The sequence below is a fragment of the Phaenicophaeus curvirostris genome, chromosome 20, assembly GCF_032191515.1.
Source record: "Phaenicophaeus curvirostris isolate KB17595 chromosome 20, BPBGC_Pcur_1.0, whole genome shotgun sequence".
NCBI lineage: Eukaryota > Metazoa > Chordata > Aves > Cuculiformes > Cuculidae > Phaenicophaeus > Phaenicophaeus curvirostris.
Window position 1 is genome coordinate 1,449,911 of NC_091411.1, and position 22,840 is coordinate 1,472,750.

At 55.9% G+C, this 22,840-nt stretch overlaps 2 protein-coding genes across 2 annotated transcripts; one reads left to right on the forward strand and one right to left on the reverse strand.

Moving 5' to 3' along the window:
• Positions 1-1,944: 1,944 nt before the first annotated feature.
• Positions 1,945-3,248, reverse strand: TMEM203 (transmembrane protein 203). Its single transcript, XM_069873200.1, has one exon. The coding sequence runs from the start codon at positions 3,222-3,224 to the stop codon at positions 2,814-2,816; it is 411 nt and encodes a 136-aa protein (XP_069729301.1). The 5' UTR covers positions 3,225-3,248; the 3' UTR covers positions 1,945-2,813.
• A 43-nt stretch (positions 3,249-3,291) lies between these two features.
• On the forward strand, positions 3,292-21,566 carry NDOR1 (NADPH dependent diflavin oxidoreductase 1). The gene is made up of 15 exons (XM_069873095.1): positions 3,292-3,316; positions 3,493-3,620; positions 5,524-5,601; positions 6,002-6,099; positions 7,176-7,274; positions 7,897-7,998; positions 8,464-8,670; positions 8,999-9,120; positions 10,527-10,747; positions 11,091-11,198; positions 12,328-12,442; positions 13,303-13,449; positions 14,067-14,185; positions 17,960-18,054; positions 21,379-21,566. The coding sequence occupies exons 1-15, from the start codon at positions 3,301-3,303 to the stop codon at positions 21,521-21,523; spliced, it is 1,800 nt and encodes a 599-aa protein (XP_069729196.1). The 5' UTR covers positions 3,292-3,300; the 3' UTR covers positions 21,524-21,566.
• Positions 21,567-22,840: the final 1,274 nt, after the last annotated feature.

Sequence of the window (22,840 nt, forward strand, 5' to 3'; positions counted from 1 at the left end):
CCTGCACTACCCCAGCCTTGCTCCCCAACCCTCAGCCCATTGCCTCTCACCCTCCCTGGACCCACACAAGTGACTCTGTGGCTGCTGGTGACACAATATGTGTGGCTGCAGGTGATGCAACACCCCTGGTCTGTGCACTGGGCATGTTGTGGGTTCAGCTGTGGCACGGGGACACCAAGAGTGGGGATGAACTCACACTGGTGAGTGAGGAGAAGCAGCCGCTCTCCTCCCAGGTGACGTGTCCTTGGTTTGCCACAGCTTGATCCACGTGAGCAAGTGGCTGGCTCCCAGTGGACAGACCAGAGGACCATCCCTGATGGACATTACGGCTTCACCTTGGTGACTCCAAGTCCTGGGGAAACCACATCACAATGTGAAGCAGGAGCAGAGAAGCTCCTGTGAGGCAGGGCCCAACACACAGGGCTCAGCACCACCTAATGGGAGCTCCCATTTGTTCTTTCTGCATTGGATCCTGGTGCCAGCCTAGGATAGAATCACTGGAGCCAGGGATCACCTGAGCAGAGGCTGGTGGGGAGCAGGTCACACCATGCATTGGGGGCCAAGACCCAGTTACAGTCCAGTCTAGGCTAAATCTGTGTCAAGTGATGGATCCTGCTCCCCCGGCAGCTCCATGACAGCCAGGACGAGCTAGCAGCAGCATGAATCAGAACCATAGAATCACCAGGTTGGAAGAGACCCACCAGATCATTGAGTCCAACCATTCCTATCCAACACTAAACCACGTCCCTCAGCACCTTAGCACCACTAAAACACGTCCACTCGTGCCTTAAACCCCTCCAGGGAAGGTGACTCAACCACCTCCCTGGGCAGCCTGTTCCAGTGCCCAATGATCCTTTCTGTGAATTTTTTTTTCCTAATGTTTAGCCTAAACCTCCCCTGGTGGAGCTTGAGGCCATTCCCTCTTGTCCTGTCCCCTGTCACTTGGGACAATGAAAGGACAATCACCATCACCTACAGGAAGCTTCCTCAGAGTGCCCATCTGCTTCTAGGGAGAGAAGGAGCAGCCACTTGTTTCATTATCATCAGAGCATCTCACAGGGCAGAGCAGCTCCATGAACATGTTCCTGGTGCTCTCCAGGCTCTGTTAAGCCACTCAGAACTGGAGAGCCGGTTACACCGCAATTCTCCATCTCAAGAGCCTACCTGCATGAAACAGATCCTGAGAGCAGCAGAAGGGAGCGAGCGGTACCTGGAGGACCTGGAGTGGCCAGGAAGCAGCTAAGGGTGGAGGGGAAGCCCTGGCTACCAAGAGATGTTTTGTTAGAGTCAACATGATCAACAAAGGTCTGTAAAGCCCCCTGTGAGGAGGAGACCAGTCCTCTGGGCCTGGGCTCCAATGGAACACCCAATGTCTCATAGAGAGGTGAGGGGCAGATCCACTGTTCTCAACACCCTGGTGGTGGGACCCCAACAAAGCAACACCCAGGTGCCTATGGCGCAGGGAGTTCCCTGTGATATTGGCATTAATCACAGTGACCTACACTTCCCTGAAGAATACTGAATTACTTGTGCTTTTTGGGGGTAAAGGACAGCGTTTCACACCAAAGCTGGGGATCAAGGAGACCTGACCCTCTCTTCACCACCAACATCAGCCATGCACACTCCTGTCTCTGTGTCTCACCCTCCCAACACCCTCATCTCAATATTTAAGGAATGGACCTGAAATACAAAGAAAAAAAACCACATTTCTGTTCAAAAATACACACACAGCAGCACTCTCTGGCTCAGAGCGCCGCCTCATAAAACCATGGCAGTGCAACAAAGGCATGGAGTGCGCAGGGAAGAGAGAGGTCAGACAGAAGCAAATCAGCCGAAGGCACTGCATCCCGCCACGCATGGACTGCGACAGGGCAAGGCACGTGAGGCAGCAGCTGCTGGCAGCGGTCTGGGTGTCAAGGGCACCCGCAGCAACCAACCGACCTCCACGTAATTCCCATTCTCCAGGCAGCAGTTTTAAGTAGAAATGCTTTCTAGGGAAAAAGAATTTTATAAATAAAAGTAATCCTTCCATGAGTTTTTATTTCAAATTAAAATATCTGGCCTATCAAACAGCGCTTGCATGGCAGGATACATTCAGCCGGACACCAAGAGCTGAGTGAACTGGAATAAAGGAGCAACACGGAAGGATCTCTCGAAGAAATGTAATGTTATACAGCACAGCAGGGAATTGCAGCCTGGGCCCGCAGGACCTGCTGCCTGCCAGGCTGCAGAGACAGAGATGGGGGACAGCCAGGCGTCACTGCAAATCTGAGGCTCCCCGGGGACCAGCCGGGGTGAGGGTACCCATCCTGAGCCATCAGCTCATCCAGCAGACCAGGATCATGAGCAGCTGTAAGAGGATGAAGATGAGAGAGAGAATGAGCCCATCTTGATCCATCAGTTCACCCGGCAGGCCCTGATCATGAGCAGCTGCAGAAGGATGAATATGGGAGACATGATGAGCTCCCACGTTTGCTCCACCAACTTCTGGCACAGCAGCATCTTGAAGATGAACTTGAGGCTGAGGAGAGTGAGGATCCAGAAGAGCCACAGCACAGCCAAGCGCTTCTCCTCAGGGCCACAATGGTGGTGAAGTAGGTGCTGAGGTGAGGACACACATCCGGAGCTGTCAGTTCACCCGACAGGCCTGGATCATGAGAAGCTGGAGGAGGATGAAGATGGGTGACAGATGAGCCCATATCCAGCTGTGGTGAGGGCATCCATCCAGAGACGTCAGTTCACCTGCCAGGCTCTGATCACGAGTAGCTGGAGAAGGATGAAGATGCGTGACAGCATGAGACCAACCAGATCCATCAGTTCACCCGGCAGGCCCTGATCATGAGCAGCTGGAGGAGGATGAAGACAGGCGACATGATGAGCCCGTACCAGAGCTCCCTCGTGTGCTCCACCAGCTTCTGGCACAGCAGCATCTCAAAGACGAACTTGAGGCTGAGGATGGTGAGGATCCAGAAGAGCCGCAGCACAGCCAGGCGCTTCTCCCCGTCCTGGAAGAGCCTCACAGCCACGATGGTGGTGAAGTAGGTGCTGAGCCCGTCCGCCGCGAAGAAAGGCACGAACACTCCCCACCACGACAGGGACGGCGCCTGCCCGTCCGCTTTAAGCACGAGCAGCACCGAGAAGGCCAGCAGGGCCAGGCCTTGCAGGAACAGCTCGAAGGTGGCGAAGCCCAACCACTGCACCAGCTCCCGTAGCGAGAACAGCATCTCCGCTGCCGCCCGCCAACATGGCGCCCGCCTCCCCCCCGCGACGCGTCCTGATGACGTAAGCGGAAGCGCCGCGATGGCGGCCGCACATGGTGGGTCCCTGCTGGGGATACTGCGCCTTTAGGGATGCTACAACGGGGCCGGAGGCGGGGGACGGGGGCTCGGGGACGGGGCTTTGCCCCGTCCCCGAGCCCCCGTCCCCCGCCTCCGGCCCCCAGCTCTTCTTCCCCTTCGTTTCCTCCAATCCCTTCTCTTTCCCTCACGGCAGAAAGGAAAATCCTCATCCTTTTTGGCAGCCAGACCGGGAATGCTGAGGACACAGCGGAGAGGATCGGCAGGGGAGCTAAGAGGCGTCGCTTGGAGTGCAGGGTGGAGGCGCTGGATAGCTACGATGTGGTGAGTGAGAAAGGGAAAAGAATCATAGAACCCTAGAATCACCAGGTTGGAAAAGACCCACCAGATCATCAAGTCCAACCAGCCCCATCAATCACTAACCCGTGTCCCTCAGCGCCTCATCTACCTGTCCCTTAAACATCGCCAGGGAAGGTGGCTCAGCCCCTTCCCTGGGCACCCCCAGCTCTCTCAGCCGCTCCTCATAAGGCCTGTTCTCCAGCCCCCTCACCAGCTTTGTTGCTCTTCTCTGGACTCTCTCCAGAGCCTCAACATCCTTCTTGTGGTGAGGGGCCCAGAACTGAACACAGGATTCGAGGAGCGGTCTCACCCGTGCCGAGTCCAGAGGGAGAAGAACCTCCCTGGACCTGCTGGCCACGCCGTTTCTGATCCAAGCCAAGATGCCATTGGCCTTCTTGGCCACCTGGGCCACTGCTGGCTCATGTTCAGCAATCCCTCCTTGTGGCAGCCCCAGAAATAGGGAGTTTCACCCCAATTAAAGCACAGAGAGAAAGAGTTTGTGTTTGTTGTGATACAAGATGTGCGATTACAAAAAGTGGGATGTTTTGATTTAAGCAAAACTAGTTGAAATTTAACGTCTACTTCTTGTATCAGGCTTGGTTCATCTCCAGTAATCCCTTTCTCTGGCAGCCACAGAAATAGGGGGTTTCACCCCAATTAATTCACAGAGAGGAGGAGTTTGTGTTTGTTGTGATACAAGATGTGCGATTACAAAAAGTGGGATGTTTTGATTTAAGCATGATTCAAAGGACGGAGTTTCTAAACCCCCTTGTTTGCTAGCAATCCTCACTGAATTGGGAGGCTAGGTGCGGGTGGGCAAGGATTCCAATATAATAACTCAATAACAACTAGATCAGAGAATCATAGAATCACTAGGTTGGAAAAGACCCACAGGGTCATCGAGTCCAACCATTCCCATCAGTCACTAAACCATGACCCTCAGCGCCTCGTCCACCTGTGTCTTAAACCCCTCCAGGGAAGGTGACTCAACCCCCTCCCTGGGCAGCCTCTGCCAGTGCCCAATGACACTTTCCATGAAAATTTTTTTCCTAATATCTAGCCTAAACCTCCCCTGGTGGAGCTTGAGGCCATTCCCTCTCTTCCTGTCCCCTGTCACTTGGGAGAAGAGGCCAGCACCCTCCTCTCCACAACCTCCCTTCAGGTAGTTGTAGGTAGTCGTTATTAAGCAGGTACTCTTTATTAACAGCGCTGGATGCGTGGAGGAATCAATCCTCCAAAACCACGCATGCCAAGCAAGAAAACTGTGCATGTTTTATAGTATAGATCTATGCATTTTTCATTTTTACCATAGTAACGGTAGGAACAGGGGAGTGTTAGTGTTACTACCCTGGTAGTAGGGGAGGGGAGACCTCATTGGTCTTTGCAGCTCCCTGAAAGGAGGTTGTGGTGAGGTGGTTGTTAGGCTCTTCTTCGAAGTAACAGGGTAGGAAGAGAGGAAATGGCCTCAAGTTGTGCCAGGGGAGGGTTAGACTGCATATTAGGGAGAATTTCTTCACAAAAGGGTTGTCAGACACTGGGAGAGGCTGCCCAGGGCAGTGGTGGAGGATTTAAAAGACATGGGAGTGCTTAGGGAACTGATTTATTGGTGGACCTGGCAGTGCTTAAGGGTTGGACTTGATGATCTTTATAAAGGTCTTTTTCAACCTAAAGAGTTCTGTGATACCACGGGAGGTGCTCAGCCGTACCCTGGAAGGTGAGGAGCACCGTGGAGCTGACACTGCAAGCAGCATGTGGGCAGGAGGAGGTCAAACCGCACAGGCCTGCGGGTTTTATTCTGAGTGTGATGCCAGCAGCAGCGTCGGGACAGACAAGACACGCATTTGGAATCTGCTGACCTGAGTGAGCCTTTCCATGTTTGTGCCCACAGGCCAAGCTTATCAATGAGCCGTTGGTGGTGTTTGTGTGTGCGACCACTGGGCAGGGGGACCCACCTGACAACATGAAGGTAGGACGTGTCCCTCTGCACAGAGCTTTTATATTTTTGGCCCAAAGACTGTATTTCTCTCTTGAAGTTGCTTGAGTGATGGTTATTTGTGGAGGAGGGAGGTTTTGGGCACCACCAGTCACAGCTTATGTGGGACACGGGCAGGGAGCTGCTGAGGTAAAAGCTGAGAGGTTCCAATGTCGCAAGAGCCCTGGGTTTGCAGAAGGTTCACAGAGCATTGTCCTCCTGGCCTGTCACAGGGATGGTTGCTGTCAGGGGTCACCTCTGTAGGAGACCGTGCTCCTCACTCTGTTGGCACTCAGTGGAGGGCAGGAGGGACCCCGTGGGTGGATGAAGCTGGGGGTGGGCAGGCAGGGAAGGCCTCAGCAGCAGTGTGACTCCCTGGCTGTGTCCTTCATAGATGTTCTGGCGGTTTCTGTTCCGGAAGAACCTGCCACCCAATTCCCTCTGCCATCTGGACTATGCTGTGCTGGGCCTTGGTGACTCCTCCTATCCCAAGTAAGCAGCTCTGTGGCTGGGGGTGAGACAGACAGAGCCTGACTTTAGAGCAGCAGCTCGGATAATACCCACTAGCCTTAAAAATCCTTGCCATACCAGCCTACATCCTTCCTAAAACCAGGAACTGAGCTTCTGCCCCATTCCTTTCCTCCCAGTCTCCTCAAGCAGATGCTGTGCTGCAGTGTTTGGGACGTCGTTTCCTGGTCAGTTCTTACAGCCATGCAGTTCTCTATCTAAATAGCAGGAAAACCAATGCCACAGCAGTCTCAGTGGACCAAACCAAACATACCTGAAACATAGAATCCTAGGTGGCAGCCAGCCCTGTTGATCCCAGTTCTGTCTGAACGTATTGTTCCCATGTACCCAAAAGAGCTGTAGTGGGAGAGATGGGAGTGTGCCTAAGCACCATGGCGCAGTGAGGGGCTGGAGGGAAGGAAGCATTTCTCTGCCCTGAAGGGAAGCTGGCCCTAACCGAGTCCCTCCTGGGAGCTGGGCACAGCCTGTGTGACCCAGCAAGCGGCAGCTGGCTCCTCCTCTGAGCTGCCCCAGGATGGAGGCATGGGCTGGGCCCAGCACAGGGCTGGATCGTGTGTGCTGGCTCCATGCTGCTGGGCACAGTCCTGGCCCCGTGCGCTCGCTCGTGCAGCCAGTGCCTGTATTCTGCTGGAGGAGCCCTGCCCTCTGCAGCTGCCATTGTTCATAGAAGTATGGAATGGTTTGGGTTGGAAGGGATCTCAAAGCCCATCCAGTCCCACCCCTGCCATGGACAGGGGCACCTCCCACTGGATCAGGGGCTCCAAGCCCCATCCGACCTGGCCTGGAACAGCTCCAGGGATGGGGCAGCCACCACTGCTCTGGGCAACCTGGGCCAGGGCCTCCCCACTCTCACAGCAAAACATTTCTTCCTAAGATCTCATCTCAATCTCCCCTCTTTCAGCTGAAAACCGTTCTTCCTCGTCCTATCCGTGCACTCCCTGATCAAGAGCCCCTCCCCAGTTTTCATGGTGCCTCTTTCAGAATGGGAAGGCTGTTGTAAGTTCTCTGCTCTCTGCTATAAAATTTTCTGCTCTGCTCAGGTTTAATTTTGTTGCAAAGAAGCTGCACAAACGAGTACTACAGCTTGGAGGCAACCCTCTGCTGCCGGTGGCGTTGGGAGATGACCAGCACGACTTGGGGTAAGAGCCCTCGGGGTTGGGGGGTTGCTGCGGTTTTGTCCTCAGGCTAGCGGCAGGGCTGTGGATGCTGCTCGGTCTTGGGGACAGCAGCATGCTGCTCCCCCTCCAGGTCTGCTCCTGCATCCCGGATGTGGCCAGTGGCTTCCTGCTGTTGTCTGTGAACATACTGGTCTCCAGGACCTGGGTCACTTGCTTCTCCAGGGTGTCCCAGAACCCGCAGCATGTGTCAGCGTCTCCTGGCTCTGCCCCATTCCTGTTTGGATGGCTGTGTCACACAGCTGTGTCCCTGCAGGTGTTTGCTGCAGCCTGTGCTGTGCTGTTCCCCTCCCATGGGGCAGAGCTGTGTGTGACTCAAGGGGTCGGTGACTGCCACTGGGCAGAAGGTTGGTGGTTCTGTTCGGTCGCAGTGGTTGTGCCCCACAGAGCAAGCAAGTGCTTAGAGTGGCTGCAATGTGTTTCCAGATTTGAAGCTCAAAGGGAATGGCATGGAATGACTGTGCAGCGAAAGAGGAGCAGAGGTGGTTTCCCAGGGGTGGGCCAGCGTTGTCCAGGTGCAGGGGTAGCAGCGCTTGAGCCTGGAGGGATGATCTGTTCTGCTGCAGCCCAAATTTCCCACTTGCAGGGCAGATGCAGTGATCGATCCATGGCTCGTGGCGTTATGGGACAAGATTCTCGCCTTATATCCTCTCACTCCTGGCCTTGAGATCATCAGTCAGGATGTGTGGTGAGTGCACATAGTATGCTGGGGCTGGCTGGTGTGCAATGCTATACTTCCTTGGCTGTTCTCTGAGGTGGAGATCTGCCCTGCTTTGTCCTGGAAGCCTCCCCACACAGCTTCTGGTGTCCCAGGTGTCCCTTGGACTTAAGCCGCAGGTGGCTTCTCTCTCTGGCTGCCGTGTTCCCTTGTCCCCTGGGTGCGTGTGTTGGCTGCCCTGTCAGGGTTCTGCCCCTCTTGCTGTGCTGATGTGCCTCTACCTTTGGCAGACCAGCCTCCCTCTGCCTGCTCTGGAGTCTTTGGGATCTTCTTCTGGCAGCCTGCCTTGCATTCCCGTACCGCAGGCAGTGGGGGTGATGGGTGCTGGGTACAGTGGGAGACCTCAGGGCTCTTCTTGCCTCCAGCCTCTAGCAGGATGGCAGCAGAGGATTGTAGCATGGAGGTAACTGCACTGCATTGCTCTCCCCTGCACAGCCTGCCCCCGAAATACACCCTGCACTACCTGGCTGAGGACTCCCCGCACCCTGATGGAGGCCTCCTCCAGCCGACAGCACCCAGGGCTGTTGCCTCCGAGCTGCATCCCTTCGCTGCCCGGGTGGTGTCCAATCAGCGGGTCACAGCAGAATCCCATTTCCAGGATGTCCGGCTCATTGAGTTCGATGTCACAGGCTCAGGGATCACGTGAGTGTTTGGATTCCTGGCTTCTCTGAGCTTTGCTGTGTGGGATTGGGTGTCCCATAGCCTGCCTTCCTCTTCCACTCCTCTTCTTCAGTTATATCTGAGTCTACAGCCTTGTGGACGCAGTCTCTGCTATGACAAAGTCAGGGGTGTCTTGCGTCGTGGGTCCTGCCCATGAAGCAGCTCTCTTTGCCTTTTCAGGTTAAGGAGCACAACGTTAATGACGCTGGGAATTTGGCTGAGCTGTGGCCTCTCCCCTGGTGCGGGTGCTGGTGGGGATGGTGGTGCCGTGCCCCGTGGCTGCCCTCGGCAGCTCCCGCTACATCCACAGGTTCAGCGCGGGAGACGTAGTGATGATCCAGGCCCAGAACTGCTCCGAGGACGTGCAGCAGTTCTGCCAGCTCCTGCGACTGGATCCAGACAGGCAGTTTGTGCTGAAGCCCACGGAGCCCGGTAGGTTCTGCCTGCATCTCCTTTCCCTCACCCCTAGCATGGGGCACTGCCCCGAACTCCGGCCCAACCTGGAGCTCTGCTTCTCCCTTGCTTTGGAGCTCAGCATTTCTGTTGCTTTAGGCACTGTAAGTAGGGAGTTTGTAGTAGCTGGTGGATACAGGAACACCTCTGTCTGTCTCACATCTCTCTCTTCATCACAGCACTCTGTTTGCAGGCACTGTGTTAGGGCAGGTGGGGCTCCTGAAAGGGACCCAGCAGCATCCAGGTTGCCACTTGTGTGTCTTTGCAACCCCCAGCCCGGATCAGGAGTTATCCTAGAATCATAGAATAGAATCATGGAATCACTGGGGGTGGAAAAAACCTCTAAGCTCCTCCAGTCCAACTGTCAGCCCAACCCCACTGTGCTAACTAAACCATGGCCCCAGTTGCCACATCTACATGTTTTTTGAACCCCTCCAGGGATGGAGACTCCACCACTGCTCTGGGCAGCCTCTGCCAGTGCTTCACCACTCTTTCGGTAAAGAAATTTTTCCTAATAGCCAATCTAAACCTCCCCTGGTACACCTTGAGGCCATTTGCTCTCATCCTATCACTTGTTTCTTGGGAGCAGAGCCCAGCACCCGCCTTGCCACAGCCTCCTTTCAGGGAGTTGCAGAGAGTGATGAGGTCTTCTCTCAATCTTCTCTTCTCTGGACTGGACAGCCCCAGGTCCCTCAGCTGCTCCTTGTAAGACTTGTTCTTCAGACCCTTGCCCGGCTCTGTTCCCCTTCTCTGGATGCACACCAGCACCTCGATGTCTTTCTTGTAGTGAGAGGCCCGAAACTGAGCCCAGGATTTCAGCTGCGACCTCACCACCATCAAGTCCAGGGGGATGATCCCTTCTCTGCTCCTGCTGGCCATACAGTGGCTGATCCAAGCCAGGATGCTGTTGGCCTTCTTGGCCACCTGGGCCACTGCTGGCTCGTATTCAGCTGCTGTCAGTCAGCGCCCCAAAGTGCTTTTCCATCGGGCAGGTTTCCAGCCCCCCTTCCCCAGGCCTGGAGCATTGTGAAGGGCCGTTGTGGCCCAAGCACAGGACCTGGCACTTGGCTTTGTTGAATCCCATCCTGGTGGCCTCAACCCATTGATCCAGCCTGTCCAGGTCTCTCTGCAGAGCCTTCCTGCCCTCCAGCAGATCAACATTCCCACCCAATTTGCTGTCAAACTGCCTGAGGCTGCACTCGATCCTCTCATCAGATCATGGGTAAAGATATTAAACAGAACTTGCAGCCTCCTTGACCCCAGACCCTGGTGGGGTTGCTGCCTCATCCCCGTGAGTGCCGGAGCTGTGGGGCAGCAGGCGGGCAGTGCTATGGCATCCAGCCCTGATGCTGGCACTGAGCTCTCCGTGCTACCTTCCCTTGCAGGAACATCCCTCCCTGCCCTGTTGCCACAGCCCTGCGCCATCCGGCACCTGGTCACCCACTACCTGGACATCTCCTGCGTGCCGCGGCGCTCCTTCTTTGAGCTCTTGTCCTACTTCGCTACGAATGAGCTGGAGCGGGAGAAGCTGCAGGAGTTCAGCTCTGCTCAGGGCCAGGAGGAGCTGTACAGCTACTGCAACCGGCCCCGCAGGACCACGCTCGAGGTGAGGCTGGGGGCACGTGGCAGCCCTGCTCGCTGCAGGCTGAGCTGTGGCACAATGCACCAGGCACATGATCAGCTGTAATTTCTTGGCTGGGGAATTTAATCTACTTCGTCCACTTTCTGACATATCTTGGGTTTCCACTGGTGGTTTAAGACCTGCTCCAAATCCTTCTGGGCTCTGATGGGCCCTGTGCTGGCCTGTGGGAGGATGATGGGATAGGGTCCTTGGCACCTTTGGTGGCAGGCAGCGTGGCACAGCAGTCTGGGACAGCCTCTGAGACCCTGAGGAGCAGGCAGGCTGCTTTCCAGGGTGCTCCAGGGCTCACCCTGCCTTGGCTTTACAGACCCTCTGGGATTTCCCTCATACCACATGTGCCATTCCACCTGACTACCTACTGGACCTCATCCCTCGCATCAGACCCCGCGCCTTCTCCATCGCCTCCTCTCTGCTGGTAAGAGCTCTGTCCATTTTTTGCCTCGTGTCAGGCTCTGAGCTGAAAGTCCAGCAGGGCCAGAGCTGATCGTTGGTGCCGTGCATGCCATAGATGTTTGTGCTGTACTCCCAGCTACTCTGAGCACCCACAGCCAACTTGAACCCCAACTCTGCTGCCAGCATGTGGCAGATCGATGTGCTGGATGGTAACCCGAGGGCTGGGACAGCCTCCATGTTTGAGTTCTTCCCCTCCTACAGGCGCTGGGGCTGGCACCGTGTGCTGCGGGCATCCAGCGTCCTGGTCATGATGTGCGGTGGGAGGTGGTGCAGAGACCGAGAGCATCAGACAGAGAGAGTTGAGATTGTTGAGCCTGTAGAAGAGAAAGCTCCAAGGAGACCTTAGAGCAACTTCCAGTACTGAAAGGGGCTCCAGAAAAGCTGGGGAGGGGCTCTTGCTCAGGGAGTGCAGGGACAGGATGAGAGGAATGGTTTTAAGCTGAAAGAGGGGAGATTGAGATGAGATCTTAGGTAGAAATGTTTTGCTGTGAGGGTGGGGAGGCCCTGGCCCAGGTTGCCCAGAGCAGTGGTGGCTGCCCCATCCCTGGAGGTGTTCAAGGCCAGGTTGGATGGGGCTTGGAGCCCCTGATCCAGTGGGAGGTGTCCCTGCCTATGGCAGGGGGTGGAACTGGATGGGCTTTGAGGTCCCTTCCTACCAAACCATTCCATGATTCTATAATTCTATGATCCCTGGGTGGTGTGGCTGTGGGAAGGGGGAGTGCTGCTTCCTGCTACTGCCGGGAGGTGGCAGTGGGACCTGGCCTGGATGGCTTAACAGGCATTAGCCCTCACATGAAAAGTATTTCTCCTCCACAGGGACCTCTTGGGTTGGACAGTCTCTGTGGCTGTTGCAGCTGTGCAGAGCATTCCCTTAGCAGTGCTTCTCTGGGAAAAAGTCTTTCCTGTTGGAAAACTTTTGGACATGTTATGGAACACATCCTTGCCCAAGTGGCTGTTTGGGGCTAGGATGAGTGTTGCAGATGCCCTGGCAGGAGCTGGGCACAGGCTTTGTCTTGGTGGAGGCATTTGGCTCTTATTGCAGACTCGTGCTGGGTTCCTTCTCCTTTCTCATGGCTCCTGTTTGGACACAGGCTCACCCTGACCGGATCCAGATCCTCATGGCAGTGGTGAGGTACAAGACGCGGCTCAGCAAACCCCGCCGTGGTCTCTGCTCTACGTGGCTGGCGTCTCTCAACCCAGGGCAAGGTAGTTGCTTGGACTCTGTCAGAACCCTCTATGCTTGAAAAGCACACAGACCTCATCCCATGGGAATGTGGGGGAGCTGTGGGCGTGCTGTTGGACCCAGGGTGGAGCACCATCGCCATGGGGAGCTGAGGCTCTCTGGCTTGGCAGGATGGGCTGAACTCACAGTCACCATCCTGCCTCGCTGCTCCTATCCTCTTCAGAGTATGATGTGCTCCTCCAGCTTGCTCTTCCTGAGCTCCTGGTTTTCAGTGTGGCCTTCTGTCCCACAGTAGGCTGCTCCAGGCATCCTGGAGCTACTGGATACTTCCAGCCCCAAAGGACAAGCTCTGGGGGGAATGGTCCCTCCTTTGAGCACATCCATCCTGTCCTGTGAAGCCTGTGTGCTTCTTATCTGCTCTGACCACAAAACCCCACCAGCTGGGTCCCCTGCTGCAGGATGTTAGAGAGTTGCTCTGTGTGACTCCAGGGCAAGAGGGTCTTTTCAAAGTACCTAGATGGGGATCTTCACCTCTCCTCTGGCTCCCAGAGGAGGCAGGTTTGACCCTTAATCAACAGACAGGTTGAGATCTCTGCTCACCTCCACCACTGTTTCCTCTGGCACCAGCTGCCTGAGAAGTCTGTCCTTCAGCCTCTGTTCTGTGGAGCTCTTGGGTTCCTCTGGCGTCCTCAGGTGCTTGCAGAGGCAGCGCTGAGACATCTGAAGCCCTTTTCACACATACGTGGTGTGTCTTGGGGTCAGCATTGTGGTAAACCAGGTGCTGTCCGTATCTTGGGAGCATCCTGGAAGAGCTGGGTGCCCGGCTCCCCCTCCGCAGGGTGTCACAGGTGTGGGTGATGGGGTGATGCTATTTGTTTTGCAGGTGATGTCCGGGTGCCTCTTTGGGTGAAGAAAGGAGGAATGAAATTCCCAGCTGACCCTGATATCCCCGTGATCATGATCGGCCCCGGCACGGGGGTGGCACCATTCCGAGCAGCCATACAGGAGCGGGTGGCACAGGGACGTAAAGGTGAGGCATGTACTGAGAGGGAGCCAGCATGCCCCTTGCTGCAGACAGGTCTGTGTTCTGCAGAGGGCAAGGAGCCACTGGGGGTTCCTCAGGGGTTGGACAGGCCCAGGCTTTGCTGTGTTTGGGTGGGAGCAAGCTGGACTCTGGGGCAGGTGAGAAGCAGAGCCTGTTGTGTGCAGCCTGCCAAGCTGCTCCGTGGATCAGGGTAGAGCTCTGCAGAGGCTCTTTCTTTGCTCTGTGAGTGGAGATGGGTTACTGAGCTCATCTGCTGCTGCACAAGGAGTTGTGGCTCCACCCTTGTCCCATTCTTGTTCCCCTGGCTTAGCTGTGGGTCTCAGCAGGGAGCTGAGGTTGATGGAGGGGAACAGGCAGCCCTGAGAGTTCTTCTTGCCCCCCTGGTCCTGCTTTTCCAGCACACAGGGCCCTCTGGTTGCCACAGGTCACTTGGCTTCGTGCTCACACAGCTCCTGGCTCTTCCAGGCCATACTGTCAGCCAGAAACAGCAGAGAGGTGAGAGCCATGGGGCTCTGCCATAGGTCCCAGGGGCTCCAACAGTCCCCAGCACTCGCAGGGTGTTCAGCCCACCCAGCACAGCCCTCGTGGTCTGCTCTCTGCAGGGAACTACTTGTTCTTTGGCTGCCGCCAGAAATCCAAGGACTTCTACTGCCAAGCGGAGTGGGAAGAGCTGGTGACAAAGGGCTTCCTGACACTCTTCACGGCCTTCTCCAGGGACCAGGTTAGTTCCCAGAGGAGAAGGGTGAATAGCTGCATCTCAGGCAGCACTAATGGGACTCTGCCAGTGTTTCTGGCCCCTGTACCTGTTAGCATGGCCTGTGAAGGGCCTGGTGGGGTGGCACAGTGGTCACCTCGCTCCCTACACCACCTCGATGCTGGCTGGGATCTCTACCAGTCCTGAAGCCGCTGCCCAGCTGGGACCTGTCTGGCTGAGTTGAGCTGAAAGGGTTGCTGGGACGGGGCTGGTGAGCACTGGAGCAGATAAGGCATTAGCCAGCTTTGTTTGGCTGGGGCACGTGAGTGATAAAAGGCTCCCAGTTCTCTGAGGGGGGTCACTGGGCAATAACCTTTGTTGGTTGAGTACCACCCTCCCCACCATATCTGTCTGATCGCTGGCTTGACCTCCATGCCAGCTCTCCCTGAGCCACAGCTGTTCAGGAGAAAGCTCTTCAGAGTTACAAGCACCCCCGCAGCTCAGCCCCTCGCATTGCTCCTGGATCATAGAATTAGTAGTTCATAGAATGGAGTAGTTTGGGTTGGAAGGGACTTCAAAGCCCATCCAGTTCCAACACCTCCCACTGGATCCGGTTGCTCCAAGCCCTGTCCAACCTGGCCTTGAACACCTCCAGGGATGGGGCAGCCACTGCTGCTCTGGGCAGCCTGGGCCAGGGCCTCCCCACCCTCACAGGAAAATACTTCTTCCTAAGAAATCTATATCTCGCCTCAGCCTCCCCTCTTTCAGCCTAAAATCATTCTCCCTTATCCTGTCCCTGCACTCCCTGATCAAAAGCCCCTCCCCAGCTTTCCCAGATCCCCTTTCAATACTGGAAACTGCTCCAAGGTCTCCCCAGAGCCTTCTCTTTTCCAAGCTAAACAACCCCAAGTATCCCAGCCTGTTCTTGTACGGGAGGTGCTCCAGCCCTTGGCTTATCCTCATGGCCTCCTCTGGACTCACTCTTAGAGGCAGTGTCTTATTTCCCAGGCAGTGTATTTGGTGGACAGTACTCAGGCTGCAGGGCTTCTTAGGTTGCCAGAGCTGGGACTCTATTTTGCTGCCTCACCCTGTCCCTTGACGACGCTGAAAGCTCTGCCTGCCTTTGAAACAGAGATCTGATAAAAAGAGTTGGTGACAATGGGTATTTCTAGGTAGTTCAGCTGCACTGATCCTTTTCTCCTGGCTGCATGCATGCGTTGACATGAAGCCAGCGTCTTTTATCCAGTCACTTGTAAGGCATGAGTTGAATGTCTCTGTGAAGGCTTTCCAAGTCTTTGATGAACAGGAGTAGCACGGCAGAGGTTTGTTGGGTGACCAGTCTGCCTTTTTTCTGCTGGCTGACGGAATGAAGGGAGGATCTGTTCCTCCCCAAAGCTGGAGAGCGGCCCCAGGGCCTCCTCCTGTCCTTGCAGACTCTGGAGGGTTGGGACTCGCATTGGAGTGAGCCTCCAAGCCTCCCTTCTCTGCCTGCTCCGTGGGGCAAGATTGCCGCCTGGTGGGATGTGTAGTGTTGGGCTATTGTACTGCGGCTCTAGCAGAAACCACAGCCATTAGTATCCTAGAGTGGTTTGAGTTGGAAGGGACCTCAAAGCCCATCACATTCCACCCCTCTGCCGTAGGCAGGGACACCTCCCACTGGATCCTGTTGCTTCAAGGCCCATCCAACCTGGCCTTCATACCTCCAGGGATGGGGCAGCTATGACTTCTCTGGGCAACCTGGGCCAGGGCCTCCCCACCCTCCTTGTGAAAAGTTTCCTCCTTACGTCTACCCTAAATCTTCACCTCTCCAATTTATAGCCATTCCCCCTCATGCTATCACTTCATGCCTTTGTAAAAAGTCTGTCCCCAGCTTTCTTGTAGCCTCCTTCAGGTACTGGAAGCTGCTCTAAGGTCTCCTCAGAGCCTTCTCTTCTCCTGGCTGAACAACCCCAGCTCTCAGCCTGTCCTTGTATGGGAGATGTTCCATCTTTGTAGCCCTCTTCTGGATGCGTTCCGGCAGTTCCATACCCATATTAGCTTGTCGAAAGGTTTGTTTTCAGTACCTGGCAGGAGCTGGGATGCTCCCTAGCTGAGCAAGATTTCCCTTTTCCCTCTGTGAGGTCCCCTTTGTGCCCTTCTGTCACGTCACGCCTGCCCGTGGTGCAGACTGATTGATCCCAGCCTAATGCAGCCCTCGCTAATTCCCAGCAGGATGCCCTGGCTTTAGCTGAGACGTCATGACCCCAGTTTGTCACTTGGGTGCTCTGGTTTCCAGGTGGCTGCAGGTCCTTAAGTGACCCGCTCAGAACCCCAGCCTTGCTGCCAGAGCTGCTGTCAGCACTTAGCTGATTAACGTTAATGATGCTGAAGCTGAACTACTGGCTGGCTGTGTCAGTGCTTGCGACGGGCTTGCTCGCCTCCTGCATCGCCGGCAGCCAGGTCAGAGCCACGGAGCCGTGCTGGGGGTGACCTGACCGCAGTGCGATGCCACCAGTGGAGCCGTGTGGGACCTGCTGACCCCACGGTGACCGGTTCTTGTGCCGCTGGGGCTGGTTGCTGTTTGAGGTTGTTGAACACACAGCTCCAAACTGCAGCCCTCAGGAAGCCTGAGATGCAGCAAGAGCCCTGTTGCCTTTGGGGCTGGGCAGGAGGGAGGAGGACACGGGGAGGAGGCTCTGCCTGTGGCTCTGCTCACCGCTACGCAGGGCCCCACGTGGAGGGACCCGCGGCAGAGGGCCTGGCCTCCATCACAGTGTCACCTTTGTCACGGAGGAGCCGCTGGGGCCCTCAGTGGATTCAGGCACGTTGGCAATGGTGTTCCTCTTGGGCTGGAGCCAGGGCTGTAGGCACTTGCTTGGGATGCTTGAAGTCTTGTGGATTAACCCTTTGAGAACTCTCCTGGGCTGGGCTGTACTGAGCTAAAAGCCAGTGGTATACAGTCCCTAAGCACAGTGGAGGGACAGGGGTTGGGGCTGAGGCCATTCCACCAAGCTTTCTGCCATTCCAAGGTGTTTTCTGTCCCCAGCAGGTGACAGGGCTGGGACTGGCAGCCCTGGGCTACAGAGAGTCCTCTGCCTGTGTTGGGAGAGGAGAGGGCAGAAGGGGAGCCCTCACAGGGACTCCCCAGCTCATGGCCCTGGCTGTTCAGCAGAGCTGGAGCAGGCAGGGGCCAGCAGAAGGATTTGGAGGGGCTACTTGGAGCATGTTCCCCACTGAAGCTCCTGTGCTGCATTCATCTCCCACCAGCCCAGCCCAGCGCACTGATGAGGTGTGGGGGTCTCTGTCCCTTGAGGTAGCTGATCATAGAATCATGGTATGGTTTGAATGGGAAGGGACCTCAAAGCCTGTCTAGTTCCACTCCCCTGCCGTGGGCAGGGACACCTCCCACTGGATCAGGGGCTCCAAGCCCCATCCAACCTGGCCTCGAACACCTCCAGGGACGGGGCAGCCACCACTGCTCTGGGCAACCTGAGCCAGGGCCTCCCCACCCTCATAGCATAACATTTCTTCTCATCTCAATCTTCCTCTTTCAACTGAAAACTTTCCCCCTTGTCCTGCCCCTGCACTCCCTGATCAAGAGCTCCTCCTCAGCTTTCCCGAGATCTCATCTCAATATTCCCTCTTTCAGTTGAAAACCATTCCCCCAGTTGGTTGAACTGCTTCTCCCAGTGCCTCCCGCTGTAGGGGCTCTGCTGCCCCCAGCTCTTACAAACAGCCCCTGTGAGCAGCTCTGGGGGCCAGGCAGGTGGGATGGGGCTGGGGCTGCCAGGGCTGGTGGGCTCAGTGCTATGTTTCCTGCAGGAAGACAAGGTTTATGTTCAGCACCGCATCCAGGAGAACCGGAGGCTGGTATGGGAGCTGCTGAGCAGCAGGAATGCTCATATCTACCTGGCTGGGTAAGTGAAGGGTCTCCACACAGGGGCTGGGGGAGAGGGGTTGCGCCTCACTGCGTCTGCGCCTCCCTGGCCGTGTTCCCTTGGCTCAGTCTCCAGAGCCAGCACACCCTGCACCATGGCAGGTTTCTAGGGGCTGCACTGACTGCTGCAAAAAGACCAGCTTGTTTCTTCTTTTCATACATCCAGCTCCACAAGCCCTGGGCTGTGAGGGCCATTTCTCACCCACCCTGTGCTCTGGTTAGGAAGGGCCGAGCTGGTGTCAGGATGAAGGTGCTCCAGCCAGACCCGTGTGTTTCTCCCTCCTACAGCCAGCACCGATGGTGAGCAGCATCACCTGAAAGCAGGCTGCCTGGCCTCTGCCCCATGGCAAACACACACATGGGAGAGCCCTGGCCTCCCTCCACACCCATCTTCTCCAGTGAGACTCGGTGCAACCAGGGAAAAAAGGCTTCTGTGGTTCCTGTGGCTCTTCCTGTGGGCAGGAGGTTTCTAAGGTGCAACACACCAGGGCTCCACCAGTGGTGGGGCTCATGTGCAACAGCATTTGGGACCTTGGCATGTTTTGGCTGGCTCTTTGCACTCAAAACTGCCTTCCTGGGGCAGGGCTGAGCCGCACTGCACAGCAACCTGTCTCCTTTGACAGTGCAGTCGCTCACCAGGTGGTTACCTTAGGCCTGGCTTTGGAAGCAGAGCATCTGCAGCTCTGTTCCTAGCTCTGTGTCTAATTTCCTGGGCAAAGCCCTTAACCTGCTTGTCCTTGTCGCTGCCTGTATGGCAGGGAGGAGACAGCTCACCCACCGCCTGGGGTGAGCATTGTGAAAAGCTTTGGACTCCTTGAGGTAGCAAGAGGCTGGCAATGGTGTTTGTCGTGCACCCCGTGACCTGGAAAGCACTGTGCAAACTTGTGCCTCGCTGTCGACACAAGCGGCAATTGCAGGAGGCGCTTTCTGGCCTGTCCTGCACGAGAGCAGGAATTTCCCTGGTGCCTCGTAGGGCGAGGCTGGCCTCGCTGCATTCCTGTGAGAAGGAGATTTTTGTTTATGGCTTGGGAAGCGAAGGCCAGGCCGCCCACCACCCTGTCAGTTGCTGCTGCACCAGCGCGTGGTCTGGCGTGCCTTGCTGCATCACGGGGCTCCCTGGGGCCCTTTCCCTGACCTGGTGACTCCTACTCACACATCTAGGGGCTAGGTTTGGTTTCCTCCACTGAGCTGCACTTGGGACTTGCTCTGATGTCTGTCTGCAGCCCAAACGCTGAGACTCTTGGGCAGCTTGTTGGGTGACCACTGGGCACGGTTTCCTGATGGCTCTGTTCTCTCCTTGCTACTTTCTGGCGCTGATGGAGCTGGGCAGCTGCTAAAAAAAGGATCAGAGTCTTTGAAGGAGCAAGGCTTGCACAGCTCTCCCTATTGCGGGATTTTGGATTGGTCATAGTGATGGTCTTTCAGACATCGAGGCTGCTCCAAGACACATCTCCTCGGTGTCTTTGTCCCTCCTGGAGGGTGGCTGTCAGCCCCCATCAGGCAGGTGGGAGCTGAGAGCCTTGTCCTCCCTGGGGCAACTGTCCTGTTGTGGTGGACACCTCCCAACCCTTCTGGAATGGCCCACGCCATGTAAAGACGCCCAGGATCACCATGTCCCTGCCTGGCCCTGCCTGGGCTGCCAGACAGGAAGGTGCAGGTCAGCTAGCCTGAAAATGGCTTTTTTCCCCTAAAAATAGTACTCAGAGTTTCAGCCACACTAGGAGAAAGATGGGAAAAGTGAATCCTCGTCTGTGTGTCCCTGTGCAGTGGCCCTGGCCATGTAGCACGGTGCATCTGCCTTCATGGGATCATAGAATCCTACAATGATTTGGGTTGGAAGGGACCTCAAAGCCCATCCAGTTCCATCCCTGCCATGGGTAGGGATACCTCCCACTGGCCAGCCCCATCCAACCTGGCCTTGAACATCTCCAGGGACGAGGCAGCCACCCCTGCTCTGGGCAACCTGGGCCAGGGCCTCCCCACCCTCACAGCAAAACATTTCTCCCCAAGATCTCATCTCAATCTCCCCTCTTTCAGCTCAAAACCATTCCCCCTCATCCTATCCCTGCACTCCCAGATCAAGAGCCCCTCCCCAGCTTTCCTGTAGCCCCTTTCAGTCCTGGAAGCTTCTCTGAGGTCTCCCCAGAGCCTTCTCTTCTCCAGGCTGAACAGCCCCAGCTCCCTCAGCCTGGCCTTAGATGGGAGGAGTCTTCCCTGGCTCAGGCAGGGTCTGCCAGCCAGGGCTGTTTCTGCTCTGTCGTCGTGCCCGGTTTATCTCGGGGGTAAAAAGGGTGAACGTGTCTCTCTTTCTTCTGCAAAAAGCAGATATTTGACACGTTTTCCATCCAAAGCCCAGCACTGCATTATCTGTCACTTGCATATCAGCGCCTGACTCAGAAACAATGCGACTCTTCCAAAAAAAGAAGACCTCCTTTCTGTGTATTTTAGGACGTTAATCAGCTTCAAAAGCAAGTCAGAATTCTGCCTTGTTCTTGGGAAACAGCAAGGACGTTGCCAGATGCTCGTGCCAATTGGAGCAGCCTGGGAATTTTTTTATTAGATCGGGTTTTTTTTTGTGTCATACAGGCAGTTCATCAAATGAAACTCTCTCCAAGAAAAAGTCTGAATTTCTTACTTCCCACAAGAAACAATCGCGCTTGGAAGGGTTGAATCCTGTTTGGGTTATTGTCTACACAAGAACTCATGTTTTCTTCCCCATTTCTTTTATTTTGAGGCCTGAACTGGCTTTGGTCACAGATGTTGCCATCGAAGTAATTTCAGGTTCCTTGAAGGAGGCAGTGGATGGACAGAAGCAGCTGCTCATTCACAGCAGTCTTCTCACCCAGCTGAGGGTCAGATATGTTTTCCGTTGAGCGATGAAAGGACAGTTCACTGCCCTCCTGCCGATAAATTATGACTTGTGCACATTCCCCTTGTCCCTGTAATGAGGGTGATAGTAAACGGAGCAGTATGGAGGCCAGGGTTGCAGCTACTGAGCTGTGATGCTCCTTCCCCAGGGACTGGCTACCGTGGCCACATCTTTGCCTGTAAATTCCCGTGCTGAAAAGCCCTGTGTGGGTAACGGCACCGCTCTCCAGGGAGCGGTCCGAGCCACCTCTTGGAGCCTTGCGTTGATTCAGTGCCAGGCAGCCTGTGTGGCAGGGTGAGGCACATTCCCACTGCCCCGGCGTGGCAGCAGGACCGCTGTCCTGCTGACAGGCTGCCTTGCCAGAGCCCCGGGGATGCAGACGTATCCCTGGTTTTGCTGCTTGCCCTCCATCGTGCCTCCTGCTCTCTCTTCCAGGAATGCCAAGCAGATGCCAGCGGCAGTGGCCGAAGCCCTGCAGTCGGTGTTGCAGCTGGAAGGTGGCCTGTCGCCCTCCGAAGCAGAGGAGCATTTAAGAGCCCTGGAACGGTCCCAGCGCTTCCAGTCTGAAACCTGGTCGTAAGCCTGACTCCTTGCGAGTCTGAATAAAGGAGGCAGCAGAATCATCTGCCTCTGGCAATGTCCTTGGGCTGGAATTATCTTAGCCAGGGCAAATGCCTGGTGGAAAGTCTGGATTTATTCACCAAGGGCATGTTTTGAGAGGCTCAGAGAGTTGGGGTTATTCAGCCTGGAGAAGGCTCTGAGGGGACCTTAGAGCAGCTTCCAGTACTGTGTACAAGAAAGTCAGGGAAGGACTTTTTACAAGGAAATGGAGTGATAGGATGCCTAGAGCAGTGGTGGCTGCCCCATCCCAGGAGGTGTTCGAGGCCAGGCTGGATGGGGCTTGGTGCAACGAGATCCAGTGGAAGGTGTCCCTGCCCATGGCTTTGGGATCCCTTACAACCCCAACCATTCTATGATAACCAACCCTTCCCTGGTGGCAGCAGGGCACAGTGAGCAGGAGGAACACTTACAGTGTGGGTTTGGCATGGGTAAAGCCTCTTCTGCATTCCCACACCCTGCCAGAGTGAAGGCAAGCAGTCCCTGTGATGGAATGCTGCTGGTGGGCTCCTGCATGGATCTGAGCTGCTGCCCCATACGCTCCATCCAGCTTCTGGGGTGCCCGTACTGGGTGAGCAGCACCTGCAGGCATTGCTGGAGCTGCAGCGTGGGCAACGGCCGTTGTTTGTGGTAGGACCTGGAGGAAGTGATGTGTTGCATGGGAGTCTCTCCACCCTTACATTAGTCAGAGGCAGCAGCGCTTGCTGCAGGAGACTGCCTGGACGGACCTGTTCCCCCTGTCTTCGGCAACTGAGGCCAGCAGGGATGGGCGCAGGAGGAAGCTTCGATCCCTCTGTCTCTGCTGACAGTTCATCTTCCTGAGCCTGCTTGATTTTGAGCTCCCCAAGTGCCAGTTCCCAATGAGTTATCACTTTCCCTAAGCGCATGATCGGCTGGACCTGTCATCCATCCCTGGGAGCTGTTTCCAGCCAGGGCCAAGCGTGCCAGCAGCCTCCGACCCTTTCCCTGGCAGCCTGGGGCCGTGCGCTCTCCTGGCCCACTGGGACCAGTGCCACTATCTTCCTCCCCCAGTTCAGTGAACTCCGTGGCACTGTGTAAATAGCTATTAGGGCCCAGGGCATGAATCAGATGGGGACAGTCCCTGGAAACAGGCTGGGACAGGAAGGGACAGCGGTGCCACACCACACCTGTGACCCAGCCACCCTCCCACGTGCAGATCCTGCACGGACAAGTGGTGCCCCAGGGCACTGCTCAAGCTATGGCTTGAGTGGAAATGGAGGCTTTTGGGGTCTCCCCACCTGGTGCCTTGCTTGAGGAG

Coding starts and splice junctions, on each gene's coding strand:
- NDOR1 (XM_069873095.1), top strand. Junction 6,100..7,175: donor GGTGACTCCTCCTATCCCAA/GTAAGCAGCTCT, acceptor TGCTCTGCTCAG/GTTTAATTTTGTTGCAAAGA. Junction 10,748..11,090: donor CCCGCAGGACCACGCTCGAG/GTGAGGCTGGGG, acceptor TTGGCTTTACAG/ACCCTCTGGGATTTCCCTCA.
- TMEM203 (XM_069873200.1), bottom strand. CDS start 3,224: ATGCTGTTCTCGCTACGGGAGCTGGTGCAGTGGTTGGGCTTCGCCACC.